At 37.3% G+C, this 19,533-nt stretch overlaps 2 protein-coding genes across 2 annotated transcripts; both read left to right on the top strand.

Annotated features, from left to right (window-relative positions):
• Positions 1-3,861: 3,861 nt before the first annotated feature.
• Positions 3,862-4,509, top strand: Smp_154910 (hypothetical protein; the record flags this gene model as incomplete). Its single annotated transcript, XM_018795663.1, has 1 exon — positions 3,862-4,509. The coding sequence occupies one exon, from the start codon at positions 3,862-3,864 to the stop codon at positions 4,507-4,509; it is 648 nt and encodes a 215-aa protein (XP_018649954.1).
• A 3,938-nt stretch (positions 4,510-8,447) lies between these two features.
• Smp_061000 (hypothetical protein) lies at positions 8,448-19,131 on the top strand (the record flags this gene model as incomplete). Its single annotated transcript, XM_018795662.1, has 3 exons — positions 8,448-8,699; positions 14,130-14,591; positions 18,427-19,131. The coding sequence occupies 3 exons, from the start codon at positions 8,448-8,450 to the stop codon at positions 19,129-19,131; spliced, it is 1,419 nt and encodes a 472-aa protein (XP_018649953.1).
• Between the last annotated feature and the right edge of the window lie 402 nt (positions 19,132-19,533).

Below are 19,533 nucleotides of genomic sequence, written 5' to 3'. Positions count from 1 at the left end.
AGGAAGACAATATTTTCGCAAAACAGAGATAGGTAATTGATTTGGATACTGAGAGGTTTTCATATTTTGCATGTTACAATCCGTGAGCTAGTGAAATATAGATCATGATTTTGATAAACTAACAACAGTAAACAGAAGTAAATCATACGTCAAGAGATGAAAATGCCAAAATATCACACGTGGAAAGGACTGAAACTAACAGCAATCCTAGTTTCAACTTTTCGACGCAGCAGACATTGACAACGATAATAGGGAACAATAATCATCGAAGTAACGTACAAACCAAAACAAACGATCAAAATAAAGATCTGAATAAAAAGTGATGCGTAATTGCAATATAAGTTGATTTTGTTAATTAAAAGTCATAGCGGTTCACATCGTATCGAGTTGTTTCGTTTTTGTTTTGCCGAGTCAAAAAAGCGCGTTTTACGACCGCTTATTAGGATTGCAAAGGCGGGATTTATCAAATGGTTTTTTGGAGGACTGTACTTGTACGCAACATCTCAAAAATCAGATCAACAGTTTTCACGTGACTATAAAAGTGTGTTTAGTTCTCTTTAAAGTGTTATACTGTTTTTTAAGCCAGTCTAGTATTTTGCTCATTCAAGTTTTAATGTCCGTATCGGTTCACCGAAAGGTATAGTTTCTTATTTCTGTTAATGTTTTTGGCGTACTTGCGTTTTTCAAACAGACGGGTGTTTCACCCTAATACTGGTTGTCAGGCGATCTATTCCTTCCAAACATTACAGTTTTTTAAGCGGTCAATTAATTTAGGTAACGCACTCATCCTTCATGGCTAAAAGTTTGTTAATAGTGATATTGTTTTATCAGGGATTAGGAGTGTCATTCATTTGTCAGATCAAACAAGTGCCCACCTCCGAGGTTGCTTTTGGGATTTTATGTTGATCCCTAATTGCATATTTACTAGTTGTAAGTGAATTCTCTTACTTTAAGAAGAATTAGTCGTTATGTTGACTGTTAGTGTTCTAAGCAATAAATATCATTGTAAAAATTCAATTTTCTCTATGAATGTTAATAAAAATGATTGGTGTACGTAGGTCTGCTGTTTACGTTGTCCATTTTAACTGCCTCATATACTCTTTGTTTCTGGTTGTAATCATAGATTGTCTTCTATCTAGCCCCTATTTCTAGTTTTTGCCTATAAATCTGGTTGCTTGTAAGTGAATACGTGGCGCAAAAACTTCATGACTTGTTTAAATGGGTTATGTATACTCAGACAGATCGTTGTTTTAAGCTACAAGCATTTGTAATGCGTGTGCAGCAAACATAGTCTCCGTTTAGACTACCGTATTTTCTTATAAATCAGAATTACTTTACAAATCAAGGCTGGGTAGCACTTCATTCAGGGGGAATTGACAAAGTGTTTACATTTATCATACTTTTTGATTGTATCAGTTTAAGGGAATTTCAATTATGTTCTAAGTTTTTATGGCTTTGAATAAAAATGCTTTGGCTAGTGTAAATTCCCATCGTTAATTTGCACCACTTTATAATGCCGATAGTTTATCAAAATAGACGTTAAAGTCGACGGGAATGACTTTTTTATAGTTTCACTAAACGTTTGCAAAGTACACACCACACAAAGAAGTACACTCTGCAACAGTGTCTGTATTAGTTTATGACTATTAAGCATGGTTTTCGAGTAGCTAACGTAACTACGCTCGCTTGTGTCAAGACCACTGAGTGAATATCGTTAATTTATTGCAAATTGCAGGCACTCAGTTGTCTACCTATTTATTTATTTATTTATTTTAACACAAGCATTGGTACAAGGAGGCACCAAATACATATGCGCGACACAATAACAATAAGACCAGTAGTAGTTTTCATTGGTTTGTGTGAGAACTGTGATACTACGTGGGTGCCCAAACTGGAGCAGGTGGTTTTCTCAGAGAGCCACACCCCGGGGCTTTTGACCTAAAGGCCTGTCCACAGTTTCCGCCTCTTGTTATTTATTATTTTCTGTATTAAATCTAGCTCATAGTCAGCCTGACAGTTTTATTTCTGTAGTTGCTCAATTGACCAATGATTCTGTATTCTGCTATTTATTCATCTACAATTTGAGGCGTTGTTAAATAGATAAACTTTAAAATTTCTGCATTCTTATTTTGAAGATGCAAGCAAACTGAGCCATGTAGGTAGGTGTAGATTATCTGGTTGGGGTCCGCGCAATTGTCGTGATCAGTAGTCAAAGACTTCGAATGACATTCTCAGGATTGTTCTCAATGGCTCAGGCATTCACTGTTTGTCTTCCCTTAGAACCTGGTGGCGAAATGCCCTTATACTTTTTGTATGTCTAATCTACTGATATTATTACTACTACTGCTATGGGTTTTGTCTTGATAGTTTTATCCTGCTGTGGTAATGGTTTGTGGCAATTTCAGCTGACGCACATGTCTGGTTCTACGTTGTTTATCGCTTACGTGTTGATATTAAGTGTGGTCTCACCAACAAGTCTTCTAGAATAGTGACGGATAGTAGGTGGCTGCTGATGTGGTATGGTCTGATAATATATTCAAATATCTGTAGAAGTAACTGCCGATCAGTGGCTATTGAAAAAAATATTCGATTATTCCTCATGTATCTATACTATGCAAGGTATACAGTCTCATTCGTACTAATCTATTGAATAGCCTCTATTTGCGACGTATATGTGTCGATCATGAACATTTAAGATAATAAGATTTGGCAGTTGAAGATTTTGAAGGATATTCATCCAAATATTTTTAATCTTTACTTCATTCAGCTTCAATATCTTATCACTGCATTTATCTCTTTTTCATTCCTTAATTTTATTGTGTTTTTCGGATGATTTCTTTCTGTTAGCAATGTAAAGTATACTAACCAACCCACACTTTTTTATTACATCCCTGTTCCTCTTTATTGTCGTAAGATGTGTATTAATTATCACCTATTCTAACAATGCAATATCCCATACATAATTGACCGCTTTACAATGGATGCTATGCTCATTCTCTTGCGATCAGTCACATAACTGGAAAATTAAGATGATGTAAAAGCTTTAGTGTCTTCAGTCAGTTCACTTCACTTCACTTGTACAAACCAAGATGAAATCGATACGTCTTTTAACATAACTTTACAGTTGGGAATTACTGGTACTTGTAACACGAAATGCTCTTCACTGTTCAAGCACCGAAAACAAACTTCTTAGACGTCCTGGGTATTCATTCAAATGTTTTGACGAAAGGTTTGGTTCCCAAGTGGGTGGACGAGATATAATCGTAGGCTTTCTTTAGTCGAGTCAGGTTTAGATATCTCTCTTTTTCTCAAGATTCTGGATCCTATGTCCATTATTGGTTTAGAATGAATTTTCTAAAATAGACCATATCCGCTACTTTCGCTCACGTATCAAAGTATTTCATTTAGTTATAGATACTCAGCATAATATAGTTAATTGCCGTAACATTAAGAGCGAGTCCGTGTACTCATTACCACATACATTTGTTCTCTGGCAATTATTATATTTACATTTGTAATTGATAGCCTGAACCGGTGCAATGGACTGAGATTTCACATTGTTTGCTTCTCCATTAGTCAACAGGGTTGATAATCTCAGCGATTCGGAATTGTTTAAATCCCTTTTACAACTCTGCTTATGTCATATGTTATCACCTAGTCTTACGCAATAAACCTAATACACCTGTACATAGTCAATTATTATGTTTTACTTTTCAAGTGAACTCATACGGCATCTGAAACTCGCGTAATCTAGTATTTGTTTTATTAATCTATAGTAATTAACATTTGTTCAGTACTACTGTAATTCTGACTTCGTTTTCTTTGTATTAAATGACAGGGTTTATTTAGAACATACTGACAATGAGTGTCCGAAGTTATGACAGAAAACGTACCTATTCATCTTTAAAGCGAAATATCCAATTGTTGGAAAGTGCTTCAGGGTGCTTTACGTGTTCTATATGCTCACAAGACAAGGGGCTGAGTGATGGCCATTTAAATTATCTATCAAATGTATCTCATAAACCTGACTCAAGTACTTCTGATCCCGAAGTTTTTGTCTCACATTTAACGAAGTATCATTCAAATGATGAAAACCATTTATGCCTTTACTGTGACTCCATAGTTCATTGGAATTATTTGATGATTCACATTTCCCAGCACTTACTAACTCCTTCCTCCTCAAAATCGCTGAGAATCTTTTCTTGTCCATCTAAACCTCATTGTTCTCATGAATTTAGTACTGATCGTTTTCAACATATGCAGATTCACTGGGAGACTCAACATAGTAGTTCATCTGAGACCTCCAAATTGCAATGCAGTCAATGCATGAATACATTTTCTACATTGTTGGAGTGGGGAGAACATATTAAATTAAATATATGCTCACTTGTACACTGTACATTCCCCGGTTGCTTTGTGAAATCACCATCTCGAACACTTATCTTAGATCATTTTCGACGAAAACATACTGATTCTCTTGATCTCAAAGGAATACTTCTTTTCCATTAATTTGGCGAAACTACAGAGGTAAGCTTTTTTTCAATTTCTATGGAATGTGTACTTCACAACAACGTTTTAAACGTATGTCGTAGTCATGCAATATTTATGTTCGTTGGTTTTGCTATATGGAAAAGGTGTCAGTCTGTACATAGAACTTGGTACATATGTACATCGGTTCAAATTTCCAGGCCGAATTCCACAATAGTAGAGATTTTTATTTATTTATTTAAATATTGGTGCAAGGGGGCACCAGATATGTATGCACCACACAAAACAATGAAAATGGGAAGAGAAAAGGGGTAAGATGCATATATAAAAAAATAAGAGTAATGGTATGAGTGAAGATTGTAAGAGAGTATGGATCGGTGATGTAAAAACATAAGTTGTGGTGAATTCAGAAGCTCAGTAATTAGGGGAAGACGAAGAATGGGTACACCTTCGCCATTGCAAACTATTTTGGTTCATGTCATTCAAAGTCTAACCACTGGCTACGATAATCACACGGACCCTAACGAGATAATCTACACCTATTAACATGGTTCAGTTCAATTGTCAGTGACTTCATGGACTGATGTCATGTTTTGATTTGGGATCGGAAAAAATGTTTTCATAGACTAGTTTAGTTCTTTGAATAATGTATTTGTAGATTGCTAATTGCAACTTGTTGCTCTCCACTTATACAGAAATATTTTCTTACTCACTGTCTTCTTGCGGCGAGGATGTTGTTTATGAAATTGAGAGGACGAAAAGCAAGTGTCCGACGCTTTAACCGGTTTGATGGACGCGGAGGGTTCACCTAGGGGAGTTGGAGAACCCTGATTCCGAAACGGTGGTGCACATGGGCTCCAGTATCCTGAAGGAACAAATGGCGTATGAACCAATCGTTGGTCGTAGGTTACCATGGGACTGCATCTCCTTACGTTGCTTCACTGTCTTATGGATAGACTTTTAGGTCAGAGGCTCGGGGTGTGGCCCCCTGAGAAAACCACCTGCTTCGGTTTTGGCACCCGGGCAGTATCACAGCCCTCACACAGATCTAATGAGATGACAATCACTTCACGAAATTTAGAAAATTCACATTCACTTGATAACTCTCATTTTTAGTATTATTACTATTATTGTTTTTCTATATACTACGTCACTTATCCTCTATGTACTCCCATTTTTCAACTTATACACCAGCTTGCCCATGGCGGAAACTCGATGTTCGCACACTAATGCAGATCGGACAACAGATAGGTCTGACTATGTCCTTAAAAAGTTTTAATGTCAATGTCTGCTGTTTATCCGAGACCCGTATTCAAGATTCTAGTGAAGTACTACAAATTCGCTCTCCATCTGTCCCTTCAAAAGGCTTGTTTTATGTGCGTTTATCCAGGGGATTCTGTTGCATCTTCGTCTGGTCCAGCTGGCGTTGGTGTCGTACTAAGCGCTAGAGGTGAGACAGCATTAATTGATTTGATCCCCACTAACAGTCGGTTATGTGCTGTTAGATTAGAAAGTTCCACCAAAGTAAGAAAAAGTCGGTGTAAGAATCGATGTCTTTTCGTCATTTCCGCTTACGCTCCGACAGATTGCAGCCCGAATACAATCAAGGATGAATTTTACCACCAGTTAACTGTTCTTTTTCAGAAAGTGCATCCGACAGGTATTGTAGTACTAGCCGTAGACTTGAATGCTCAGGTCTGGTGTCTAGGCACAGAAGAGAATCGTTTAGGTGGCCGATGGGGACTTGTTGGTCGCAGGTCAGATAACGGGGACCGTCTACTGCAACTGTGCACAGACTACAACCTTTTTCTGGCTAGCACTAACTTTCGGCACAGTCCGCGAATGTGCCACTTGGTATTCTCCCTCTGCATCTCAAGCCTGGACTCAGATTGATCACATCGTGATCAGCTACTGCTGGCGTGGAGCAGTTCAATCGGTATGCTGCTCCGAAAACATCGATCAGACCGTCCTTCCCTCGATGGGATGTGATAACTGATCCACCAAATGAGGCGGAAGCCCGCACGGAACTCCAACTCCTGAAGCGCTTCAAATAACCGTGTCCCAACGACTTACCTTCGGCTTTTTATAAAGATGGTGGTGGTTCTCTGGTTAAGGAACTGACTACTTTGTTTAAAAAGGTTTGAGAGTTAGAGAGTGTTCCGACATCGTGGAATAAGTTGATAGTTGTCCCTATCTATAAAAAAGGTTCACATCGTCTCTGTAACAACTATCGGTAATAAATCTACTTCCGATTGCCTTACTGTGCGATGATACTTAAGGTATGCAATCTGTGCTTAATCAGTTGACAATTAGTATCTGTATGTATTGTATGTGTGAAGTACTTCAACAAGACTGGCAGGATCCTGATTCTGTGCTTACCCTGGGTAGTGAGCAGATAGAAGTAATCGAGAAATTCGTGTATCTTGGTGGCTGCATAAGTGCTGATGGTGGCGTGAGTGATGAGATCGATTTACATATATATTGAAAGCCAAAACGGCTTATGCCAATCTGGGCCATCTTTGGCGCCTTCATGATGTTAGTCTGGCTGTAATAGGTCGGATCTACGACCCGTCGGTGAGAGCAGTTTTGCTCTATGCTTGTGAAACCTGGCCTCTCCGAGTTGAGGATGTTAGACGTCTCTCTGTGTTCGATCATCGTTGTCTCCGACGGATTGTTGACATCCAGTGGCAACACCATGTTAGTAATGCAGAGGTTCGGCATCGTGTGTTCGGGCGCAGACACGATAATCCAATTGGTGTCACCATCTTGAAACACCGACTTCGGTGGCTTGGACATAATCTAAGAATGTCGTCTCAGAGAATTCCACATCGTGGTCGGATAAAACGGAGAGGTGGTCAATATGTGACATAGTGTCGTGGTATGAAGGAAAGCTGTACAAGACTGGCTTCTGTTGGTCTTCCATGACTTCCTGGTTGGGGTCCTAGTGATAGTGTAACACGGTGGTTAGAAACGTTATCAGATATGGCTCAGAATAGAAGCCAGTGGCGATCCTGCTGTAACCTTCTTTTACTTTCCTCATAAAAACTGGCCGTAGCTTCTTTGACTGAAGAATTCTTTCTGGTTGTACCTTTCTGTTTTCCCATTACTATTATTTCTTCACTACCATACACTAATTTGTGGTCGTTATTGTTTTTTCCTTTTATTCACACTTTCTACTCTTTATCTCTTCCCATTCTACTTGTCATTATGTGGCGCATACGTATCCGCCGCCCCCCCTACAGTGCTGTAAAGTTTTAGCTATCTACTACTCATCACTGATATTTTTTTAAATATTCTGTGAATGATTTGGTGTGTTTACTGTACGTCTATTTGTGGCTTCATCTTTGTTTTTTTGAACGATAATGTAAGTTTCTATACAGCCCTGTTAAGCATATGATTACTCATTATTGGTATTCGTTATAGTTTCGTAAATTAAGTAACCGCTTTCTGTACACTTAAATGGACATATATTTGGAAATTTCGGTTCATTTTACCCTTTGGTTTACTGAAATATGTACCAACTGGTTCACCAAGTACAGACTTGTGTATTCCGTTATAAGTCACACTTTATTTAAAGGTTTGTGAATGTCTGGCCCCCAAAACTGAAGTTAGGTAGAGCGTTATTTATAGTAATTGCAATCTAGAGATCGATAGTTAAATGTTTTAACCATGTACCCTCCATCCAAAAATATTGAAATAAATGCTCAAACTTTGTACTATCACAGCTTATATATATAGCCATTTTCTTTAGTTTTATTTTGTTCTTACTGTTTATTTCTTGGCAAACTGATTTTTGATATTTGTTCTCGAACTTGTTCTGCTTTTTATCTATATTTCAGTTAATTTGTAACCATCTTGCTACAATTGTTGCTAAGTTAGATAATGCCTCACAATATGATTGCACTTCCTCATTGACTGTAGTTGATCAGGCCTCTATTGTTAACAAGATATTTGCAGATATGTCCTCTCCATTCGTCTTTCTACTTCGTTGTCCTTATTGTGATCTTACAACTGTTCGGTGGATTTATTTTCTGATGCATCCTGCTTCCTGTACAGGTATAAGGGCATACTTCCGTAATCGTTGCCAAGAATCTGAGAAAGTACTACCTCTAGTTTATCGCTGTCATATTTACTGGTGTTCGAAATGTCAGGTGGTATCTACAGAGCAAAAATTAATTGCGGAACATGTTACTTATTCTCATAATCCCAAGGTAAGTTGTTTAGTTGTCTGTTACCATATACTTACCGATATGTTGCTTTAAGAAAAATAATTTTCTTCATTCATATTGTGTTATTAAATAAACATACAATCAGTCAATCTTGTGACTTCACAGTTAAGACAATTTTACAGGACCTTTACATGTACAGCGTCAGGATACTTCCAATTGGTTTTAATTCCTATCAGAGGTCAGTGAAGCATTTAACTCGTAATTTATATGGTTTTCGGAGTATGAAGAAATCATTTTCGAATCCAGTCATAGAAGATAAATTTGGATTATCAGGATAGTAACCGAAGCTTAGTATTCTTATTTACTAAGGAACTGTGACTTATCAAACTATTTATTTTTAGGTGCTGATTAAAATCTATTTAGTTTTCAGGTTTTATTTCATGAGTTGTATTGAAGGTCCTGGGTTCGAGTCCTGCGAGTGGGATCGTGATGCGCACTGCTGAGGAGTCCCATGCTAGGACGAAACGGCCGTCCAGTGCTTCCAGATTTTCTATGGTGGTCTAGCTTTAATTGACTCATAAACTCAACTATTAAATTACTACAATCTCCACAAAAACCCCCTTCTGATAAAAATAAATTCTCATTTCAGAATCATTAAATTTCAAAGTGGTTGCGTCTATTCTTTGTTAACTTCCTCGTTCGGTTTCCCCATAACAAATGGTACTCTCTGATGTCATGTATATGCTTCCTTAAAAATCAACTCTGCTAGCGATAAAGGTTTATTGCATTTATTGACCCGATAACTGTATCTACACCTAAATATATTGGAAAAAAAGAGACTACTTCTTAAACATCGATGTTTTAATAACTTCCATGCCTTTTAATTATCTGTTCTTAACATGCGCTCGTAAATACACACGAAAACTCAGATTCCATTACAAGTATTATTGTATGCTAAATGATTAGCTGGTAGGAAAGCTTTCCTTTCCAGTCGGTAAATAATGCCATACATCCACGTTTATAGAAATTTCATGCATGTACCCATTTTTATACTTGTTTATTGAAACCGTTAGAAGTGAAAGCGTAACTGCTGTTAAAATATAACTTGTTGAGTAAACACGATAGACTGTTCAGATATAGGACTGAATCTCTTTCTATGGTCTAGTAATTTGATTGTACAAACTTAAATAGTTTCAATACTTTTCTAGATATCCAACTTTCGTAATCTCCATTAAGTCAAGACTTAGTTTCGTCCTTCTTTATAATAGCTTTTAAATGAAACATATTAGCGGTTGTTTAAATTACCACGTTATTTAGGACTGAATATCGATCAGTCTCCATCGGCATATGTACATCTCATGGTGATTGCCTCGACATGTCCATTTTGTCACATATTTTTAGAATAAATGAGTTGTGGCTAGTAGTAGAATCCAAAACACATGTTCAATCATGTTTGGGACCCGTCAGCTATATTGAAGCAACTCACACAGAGGATGCGCACATGCCAACAAGACTGATCGGAATAATTCGAACCATTACTAATAATAATGTAAACCTCGTGCTCATTAAACAAGTTATTGGTTATTTAGATTCAGTAACTCAGTAGATAACCCGTCGCCGTTTGAAGCGAAAGGTACTGGGGTCGAGTGCCAGTATGAACACCAATACTGTGATCGGGTACATCCAGCTGAGGAGTCTTAGATGAGAGAAAATGGACATTGTGTTGCACTGTTCGTTACATCACATCAACTGCGTCTTAGTTTACAGGTTTTTTGTATCTTATTATTTTCATCATATATGCTAGTCATCTAAATCACCTTAGTCTCCGTTAAAATTGGAAATAATGTCAGATTTCTAGACAAATTCCAAAGTAATTCGCATTTCGTTGAATAAATGTTAGCATGTAGAAAGATCTTTTTATTCCCTTACAGATTGAACAACAAGGAGCAATTAATACTTTCCTTCCCAACCGTTTATATCGATCCATCCTCTACACATGTCTTAATTATTCATATCCTCAGAACTGAAACTTAACAGTGGCTTCGATATAAAATAAATAAAACTTCCAACATATTTGGTTTATTAGTGGTTATAAATTAAGGATTAAAGGATATTATTTATGGTGCTTCACCACCTATAAACAGTTAACTCCATACCACTGAATTTTAGTTTCGAGTTAATTAGTCTATTTTTGATAATGGAGACGAATAATAGCAGTATTTACCATTCAGCCTTATCCAGTGTAGTTCTTTAGTTAGTAAGTCTTATTAATTAAATTTTTGTAGTCTTCATACTTATTTTTTATACAGTAAGCTTGTTCTACATCCTCTAGTTTTATTTACCTTTTCGTTTAAAGGAAGCATCAGTCTATCGGGAACACTTACGCGTTTCTTTACTGGATAATGACTCTGAACCGGTTACAACTGATATATCTCTCAGTACTGAACAGAAGTCGGAATCCTCTACATATGCTCTTGATTTTTTCCCTTTTTCCTCAATTCCTGAAGATGATACCGAGGAAACTGAATCACCTATGAATCTTGCAGCTTTGGCCCGACCTACTGCATCAAAGTTAATGAGTTTAACTAGCCGAGTTCAACAAACTCCACCAAGCAATGTTCATACGCTCTCTATTGATCAGTCTTCATCTAACAATAACGGTATGATGGTTAGTAACAGTTTAGCCAGTATCCCAGCAAGTTCACCAATGAATATAATAAATAACGCTGCTGGAAACTTAAGTGCATGTGATGCAGCCTCAGCTGTTGCTGCTATGGCTGCAGCAGCTCTTTCAGGTTTGACAAACTTCAACATAAACAATGCTGTTCCGAATTCAGTCAGTACATTTTCAAAATCATTAGCTTGTGATATATCATCTCCAATACCAATTCAGCCTAAACCCAGCATTCTGTCTACAGAATCTATAGATCCAATTCAAGATAGTAAAGAAGTCAACAATAACGATGTATTGGGTTCCCAGTCCAGCGACTCCTTAGATTCACTAGATAAATTTGCTGATGATAACCTTTCATCGGATGAGATTATTCGTGGCTGCGAAGGTTTAGTTTCTTTCCCATTCGATGAATGTAAATTCCGCAGTGAACTATGTGCACAATTACAACCTCATGTGATAGATTCATTAGTTTTAAAAATGAAGCAGTTCTCCTCTTACTTTGTTCAGATTTTAGGGAAGGAGAATCATCGTCGTATCCCAGTTTGTCCAGAATGCGAAAAAGTGTTTCCATACGGTCTTGGTGATTTTAAGCGACATTTACTTACAGTGCATCTGGAAGTCCCCAGAGAACATTTAAAAGATTGTTTGCGTTTTACTTATCTTCCCAAAAGTGAGGAGAGGTTTCAGGAAGTTCAAGAGCAGCTCGCTATGCGTCAGATGAAGCCTCGTGTCCTCGAGATTGGGCGCCGTCGTATTCCTTTACCATATTCAATACGCGTTTTACGAAGACTGACTGCCCATCTTCCTATTGCTACGCGAGAATTCCTGGAGCAAAAGATGCAGTTGTACTGTCGCCTGTCGGTTATAGTTGACACACGCGGAGGGTTTCGGAGGTACAAATGCAACCATTGTTCTTATTCATCACCACATGCTCTGGCTGATGTGAGGAAGCATATATTGGGGTCTCATTGCGGCATATCGACTAAACATTTTCGCCACTGTCTCCAAGCATCCCGCTTGGATCCTGTTGAGTTTACTTTGTTCTCTGATGAAAAGTTAAGTCGTCTCGCTAGAGATTTTTTACACAGACGTTTGGTTTCAAATAATCCAACCAGCCCAAATGCTTCACCAAATCCAGTTGATGAGAATCATCCTAGTTCTTCTGAGAGTTCTACGACTTTTGCTACATCGTTGAATAGTTTGTCTTGTACACAAGACTCGTATGTCTCTCATTTTACTACCGTTGTTCCGGGTTCCCAAACTAAAGTTACTATAAGAATTCGACCTCCGGTGCCTCCAGATTTTCATCCTCCTAATTCTACGAGTCCTATCCAATCAGCTGATAGTCACATCAATGGTTCCCCTGTTACATCTAATATAGAACAGTCGACAGCATCTTCCAACTCAAATGTGGATTTAGCTTCACTACCATCTATACCAGGAATAGAAGGCGCTGATAAAGTTGTTGACCTTGCCTTGCCGTTTTCTGAACCAGTTCTCCGTCATTTGTTGGAATCCTCTGGTGCTCCTGAACACCATATAGAAGATATAGTATCGAAAATGCGCGTATACTCAACTTACAAAATGAGCCGAATATGTCGTAATGATCGCACTATAGCTTTCCGCTGTCCCTGTGGGCGCCTTTTTATCACTACTCGACAACCTGACAGTAAAATTCGCGCCGCAACATTAGCTGATAGTAGGCGTCATGTAATGGGTGTTCATGCTCGTATTCCAAATGTATTTATCACCATTTGTTGCCAGGCTTCTCGTATTACTAGGGAATATGATTTTCAAATCTATCCTGATGATATGCTTCTTCGATTGGCTATGGACAGACCCATTAAACTTAATAATCTTCCTAATGTTGGTCCTCCTGACGTAACCACTACTAGTATGAATGGTCGTTCAGCACCATCTAGCTTCGCAAAACCTTTGAAAGAATTGGCTCCTTATCCTTCTGTGCCTACAACAGCACTTCAGCCGTCGATGAATATTCACTCTGTTTCATCTTCACCTCGAACACTAATCACAGATGTTGCTGAAACAGACTCAGTTAGTGAAGGGACTGATACCGGTGCAGCAAGCGGTTCAATTTGTCATGATGATTCACTTACTAAATATGACGGTAATGAAAATGATGATGACAAAGAAGGCTCAGATATTGATCCTAAAAAGATGCAGAAAGAAATGGAAGATCCACTTGCACAATTAAATGCTGTCCAGGCTTCTGGTGCAGAGGAAGTGGAACGTGTAATTGATCTTCCATATTCATCCGAAGCTTTAAAAACTTTAGTACAAGGCTACTGTCCACCCAACTATTTTCCGGTTCTTGAGGTTTGTATAACTTGTTGTTTGCTTTAATCATGGTATTTGCATAAATTAAACTTTTTAACAGTGTTGGTGCTTTAGCATCAGAATAATCTTGAATCGAAGAAAAACTTGTATTTTCATTGTTTTACATAATACCATTCTTTCCATCCAAGTCAGTCCAACAGTTAAACTTGTTCGTTAACAATATTTTGATCACTCTATATCTTCCTTCTATAGTTACAGAGTGTTTTAATACTCAAATCACTCACACAAGCATCGATTTCGATCGATCAAAAATTTTGACGAGCAGATTATTGTATAAATCCCTGCACAGCTGCTGCACCATATTTATTTAAAGTGGAATAATTATTGATAACTATTATTCCAAAAAGTGAAAATGTTTGTATTTTTCACGGTTTCTACTATTTTTTTCATAGTTTTTACAATATCAATCACAGATAAATGTAACGTTTATTATTTTACAGGCTAAAATGGGTGTCTACAGTTCACTAAAGGTGTATATTACCAGACGGCGAGGTAGAAGATATTTCTGCTGCTCTGGTTGTTCCTCATCTTCACCACATGGAATGGGTGACATTCGAAAGCACATACTAGGTGTACATGCTAAAGTACCAGAACGTTACAAAGCTGCTGCTATGCATTGTAGCCGCCTCAGTCGTGAAGATAACACTCTATTACCGAATCATGTTTTACTTCACTTGGCTAAAATGAAATGGAAAGGAACAGTGATTAAGCCACTGTCTGAAATGGACCTCAGTCAGTTTGGATCTCGTCGTGCATCAGCTGTTGGTTTACCTCGCCCATCAGGCCAGTTTGCGTCTCAGGTTTATCAACCTACTATCCATCGAGAAGTTGTCAATTTTAATCGTCCTGAACATTTTTCTTCCAGTCCAAGCAAACATCCAGTAAATAAAAGTTTGTCAAAGGTAATCAAAATCATTTAGTAAATAGCAAACTTTTTTTGAGATTGTGAACTAAAGTACAGTAATGACAAACATAGTTTTTCACAGATACACTGAATATCATTGTAAATAATTTGATAACTAAGATTTTATTGTCGACCTTACCTTTTGCTTATTTATTTAGCCTTATTTTGCAACTCAGTGACATCTTGTAATCGAAATTCAGTATAGAATAAAAATAGTTACATCATTCTTTTAGATGAATAAAATACATTTGGAAAGTACTTGTAGGTCACATGGACAGGAATATCAATCATTATTACAGATTATCCTGGAAAGTTACTTATATTTACAAGCGGAGTTGGAAAAAAATGTCTAATGATATTATTGGTGAGACTATAATTTTTTGACGACCTTGGAATATTCACCTACACACTAGGGTTATAGATTAGTGTGAGAAATTAGGATTTACAGTTGAACGTTAGGGTTAGGAATTAGATTTGATGTTTAACCATATTAGTAAATGAATTTCGCACCAAAATTCAAGATGTGCTATCTTAAGTACGATTGGTTCGTCTATAAATTATAGCCTCGCCGATATTACTTTTATGAGATTTGACTTGTTAAGTTTCACAATGTTTATTTTTCAAAGACAGTTAAAAGAAAGCAACACTTCTATCCTTCTGGTATAGTTATTTATTTATTTAAACACATAAGTATTCGTACAAAGGGGCACTAGATATATATGCGCCACACAAATTTCATTTGATTTGTGTGAGGGCTGTGATACTACCCAGATGCCCAAACCGAAGCAGGTGGTTTTCTTAGGGGGCAACACCCGGAGCCTTTGACCTAAAGATCTGATCCACAAGGCAGTGGAGCATCGTGAAGAGATGAAATCCCATGGTATCCGATGACCAACGATCGATTCACGCGTCATGTGTTCCCTCAGGATACTGGAGCCCATGTGCACCATCGTTTTGGAATGAGGGTTTTCCAACTCCCCTAGGTGGGTTTTCTGTGTCCACCAACCCGGTTAAAGCGCCGGACTCTTGCTTTTCGTCCTTTCAATTTCGTAAACAACACCTGTGGCACGAGAAGGCAGTGAGTAGGACTTCCCTGACAGAGGCTATATACGCGTGGCCATGTGAAAGCATTTTTAGAAGGAGAGCGGGCTCTCCCCACTCTCGGCCGTACCAGCGCATTTTCGGGCATAGTTAATTTGGAAAGCATATTTGAATACGTTAACACAGTTGACTCGAGTAGTAGTTACATAAACCACCAGATTAATTATTCATAATTCTCACTGTTATTTGCCCCAAAAGCTATTAGAGTAATCACTGCTTTTTCATAGTTGCTGAGGTTTTTTTCTGAACTAGTTCGTTCAGCAATAAAAACACAATCTCACGCGTGAACGCCTAGCTTCTAAATCTTTTAGTCGACTGTCGTATCAAATGGAAATTCTAAAATGGACTTTCTGTGCGTTGTGAGTTTTGGGTATTCTGTAGCCAAAACACTTCATTAAAATTATCTTTTTTTAACAGTTTTTTGGTGTATTACATATATACCGTAATTATAAGGATAAATTAAATCACACTCTCTACATTACAGTAATCATGAGATCTATGTATATTCATGTTTCGTATAAATGTTAAAGAGCCATTTCAAATTGTTTTTCAACCTACAGAGACGAGGCCTACATCAAGTAACATTTCAGTAATCCCTAAAATCTTTTATTAGGTGCCAAAAATCTTCTGATTGGAAAAAATTCATGGTACTTTTTCTAAAATTGAGTATTTGGTTTAAAATAAATTACCCCTCACTGGAATGTTAGTGTATACGGCAAAAAAATACACATTTGTTTTAGGCTTTAACTGGTTTTGTAATCTGTTCAAATAGACATGCTAAACCCTAATTTTCATTATGTATAGTGATTAGCACTGTTTAATTTGACTTGCTTTTAAACACACTTTTTTAGGAGTAGCGCATTGATCCTGGTTTTTGCATGAATGGGGTTTTTGGCTTATGTACTATTGACTCAGTGATTTAATTTGAAACCACTTTTATTAGAGATTACTAGTATTCGATCATAGATCCCTTTGAGCCACTGTTCGCTTATATTGGAACCATTGAGTTAGCAATTCTGAGGTTAGACGCAGAGTACTAGGTAAGAATTGCAGATCGGCTGATGACGCAGCGAATATTTGTCAATTAAGATGATTGGGACATGTATTACGTACCCTCAGCCATCAGCTACCCAAATACGCAACGACAGCTGGTGTAAAAGTTTGGAATAAAGTTAGGGGCGACCAAACCAAGACATGTCATTAGTTGATGGAGACTTTATTTATTTATTTATTTAAACGCATAAATATTGGTACAAGGAAGCACTAGATAAATATGCGCCTCACAAATCTCATTCGATTTGTGTGAGGGCTGTGATACTGCCCAGGTGCCCAGACTGAAGTAGGTGGTTTTCTTAGGGGCCCACACCCCGAGCCTTTGACCTAAAGGTCTAGTCCACAAGACAGTGGAGCATCGTTAGGAGATGCAGTCCCATGGTAGCCGGTGACCAACAACTGGTTCATACGCCATTTGTTCCTTCAGGATACTGGAGCCCATGTGCACCATTGGTTTGGAATGAGGGTTTTCCAACTCCCCTAGGTGGATCCTCCACATCCACCAACCCGGTTAAAGCGCGCTGGCATTCGCATTTCGTCCTTTCACTTTTGTGAACAACACCCCCACCACGAGAAGGCATTGAGTAGGACTTCCCTGTCAGAGGCTATTTATTCGCGTGACCATATGAGAGCATTTGGAGAGGGAGAGCAGACTCTCCCCACTCTCGGCCGTACCAGGGCATTTGGGGGCACACTGTTAGATTGAGTTACGAGGGTAGGTGCATACTGCTTGGTTAGGGTCCGCGTTATTATCGTGATTATTGGTTGGAGATTGAGTGATATAGCTCAAAATTATTCACAATAGGACTGGTTTACTCATCCTTTGTATTCCTCTGGATCCCATGCTTCTAAATTCACTGATTTACATCTCCTCGGAACGTATTTTCAGAGCCTAATCTTTTCAACCACCACACATACTGCTACTACCTCTACTATTCTGGGATTTGCCCCAACAACTTCATTTTGGTGTGCTAATGGGTATGGCGAATTGAGCCTATGTACACATACCAGGTTCTACGTTGCATATGGCTGATTGACCACATTAAAGTACTATTATTTCGTGTTCACAGCAGCTATGAAACTCAATAATTTTAGTCAAGTTATATGCGACTTTATCCACACAATGATTTGTTACGTAATAATAAGGGCGTATAACAGTTTTAGTCGGTAAATATTTATATTAAATGCATCATGGGGTTGACCCATTTTAAGTTTAAAATATATTTTCAATAAATTAGCCCCTTTTATTTTCTTATTTCTTCCCTCCAAAAATTTTTTCGATGTGCTTGTATGTGTCCAACTACTTTGTTTAAGCTTCAAACAATAATTGTCATAATAAAATTTGTGCTAGAAAAATAAGCTCACATTCACACTACTGAATAGTGAAATTTACTTGATTTAAATCACAAGGTGAGTATATATATATATATATATGTTTCTTGGTACTGTATTTTACCAAATATTGTTGGGTTATAAGTTTAATAATAACCTTCATTGTGTCGACTTTCATACAAATTTCTGTTTTCGCGAGTTGCTTATTAATACGTTCGAACACGGTTCGATCACAATTCAAAAAGTTGGTAGTAAAATATTATCTTTCAAAGGATAATTTCGTGTTATTTGTCTTTTTTACGAGAGAGATTTATTACTTAAGTAATTCTTTTCTCGTTTTACTCAAGATTTCTACCCAAGATGTTGGAATCGCAGATGAGAGCGAAGCCACCAATCCAAACAGAACAGCAGGGAATTTAACAGAAGAAGATAGGACCAACAACCATGAGAGTGAAGAAGTGAATGGAAATTCTAGCGTTGTTGATAATGATGATGTGGATTTACCCAAAATACCAACTAACCTTTTCCACAATTCAATTGATTACCAGTTGAGTGATGATAGTTTTGATTTATCAAGACCAGCTAAAATATTACGGCTTAATGATAGTGTTGATGATAATAATACTCTTATTGTATATCCATTACAAATCAATGGTATTTCTTCGGTTCATAGTTCTCATGAAAATGTCCCTGGCTTATGTAATCCCTTCCCAGCTATTCAAATATCTAATACACCTGTATTTGAATCACAAAACAAATCAACTATTACTCTTAGTGGATCTAGCCGTCGTAAGCCTAATAAAATGCACTTAGTACAGCTAAGACCAGATTATTATTCAGAGTCGAATTTCCAATCGATCCATTCAAATAATCCTCTGGTAGACAATTCTACAGTTTCCTTATCAAATCAACAGTCTAATGACACAAATTCAATGCATTCTCAAATAACAAATACTGATAATAATAATAGTATTGTCGGAACAGACTGTGATCACCTTACTAAAATCAATCATCCACCTGTTAATTCGGTACACAATCGTATAGGTGTATAAATAATTTTTCATATTCCTATCCACCACAATGATATATAATGTTTCAACTCTGGTAGTAGTGTTTTGTTTTTTTGCGTACTATGTTTGTGTGAAAATAATGAAATTTCTTCCTTAGACATATATATATATATATATATATATATATATATATATACATATGCATATGTACATAACTTATTTTGTTGAATAGATATGTCTGCTTGTTTGTTTTTTTGGATATCTTTATGTTTCATTGCAATTTTCTTGACGTTTTTCCAAATTATTTTTGTGTATTTGCTGTTTGTGCATTATAATGTTTTGTACTAATGTAATAATGTGATTTTTTTTCTTATGTCCCTTGACACATTTACTTTCTCTCATATGTGTTGTGTTTAACTCCAGTTGAACCTTTCCTTGATGCGT

Source organism: Schistosoma mansoni, chromosome 2 (genome assembly GCF_000237925.1).
Source record: "Schistosoma mansoni strain Puerto Rico chromosome 2, complete genome".
In the NCBI taxonomy this organism is placed as follows: domain Eukaryota; kingdom Metazoa; phylum Platyhelminthes; class Trematoda; order Strigeidida; family Schistosomatidae; genus Schistosoma; species Schistosoma mansoni.
This window is presented reverse-complemented; position numbering and strand designations above follow the sequence as displayed.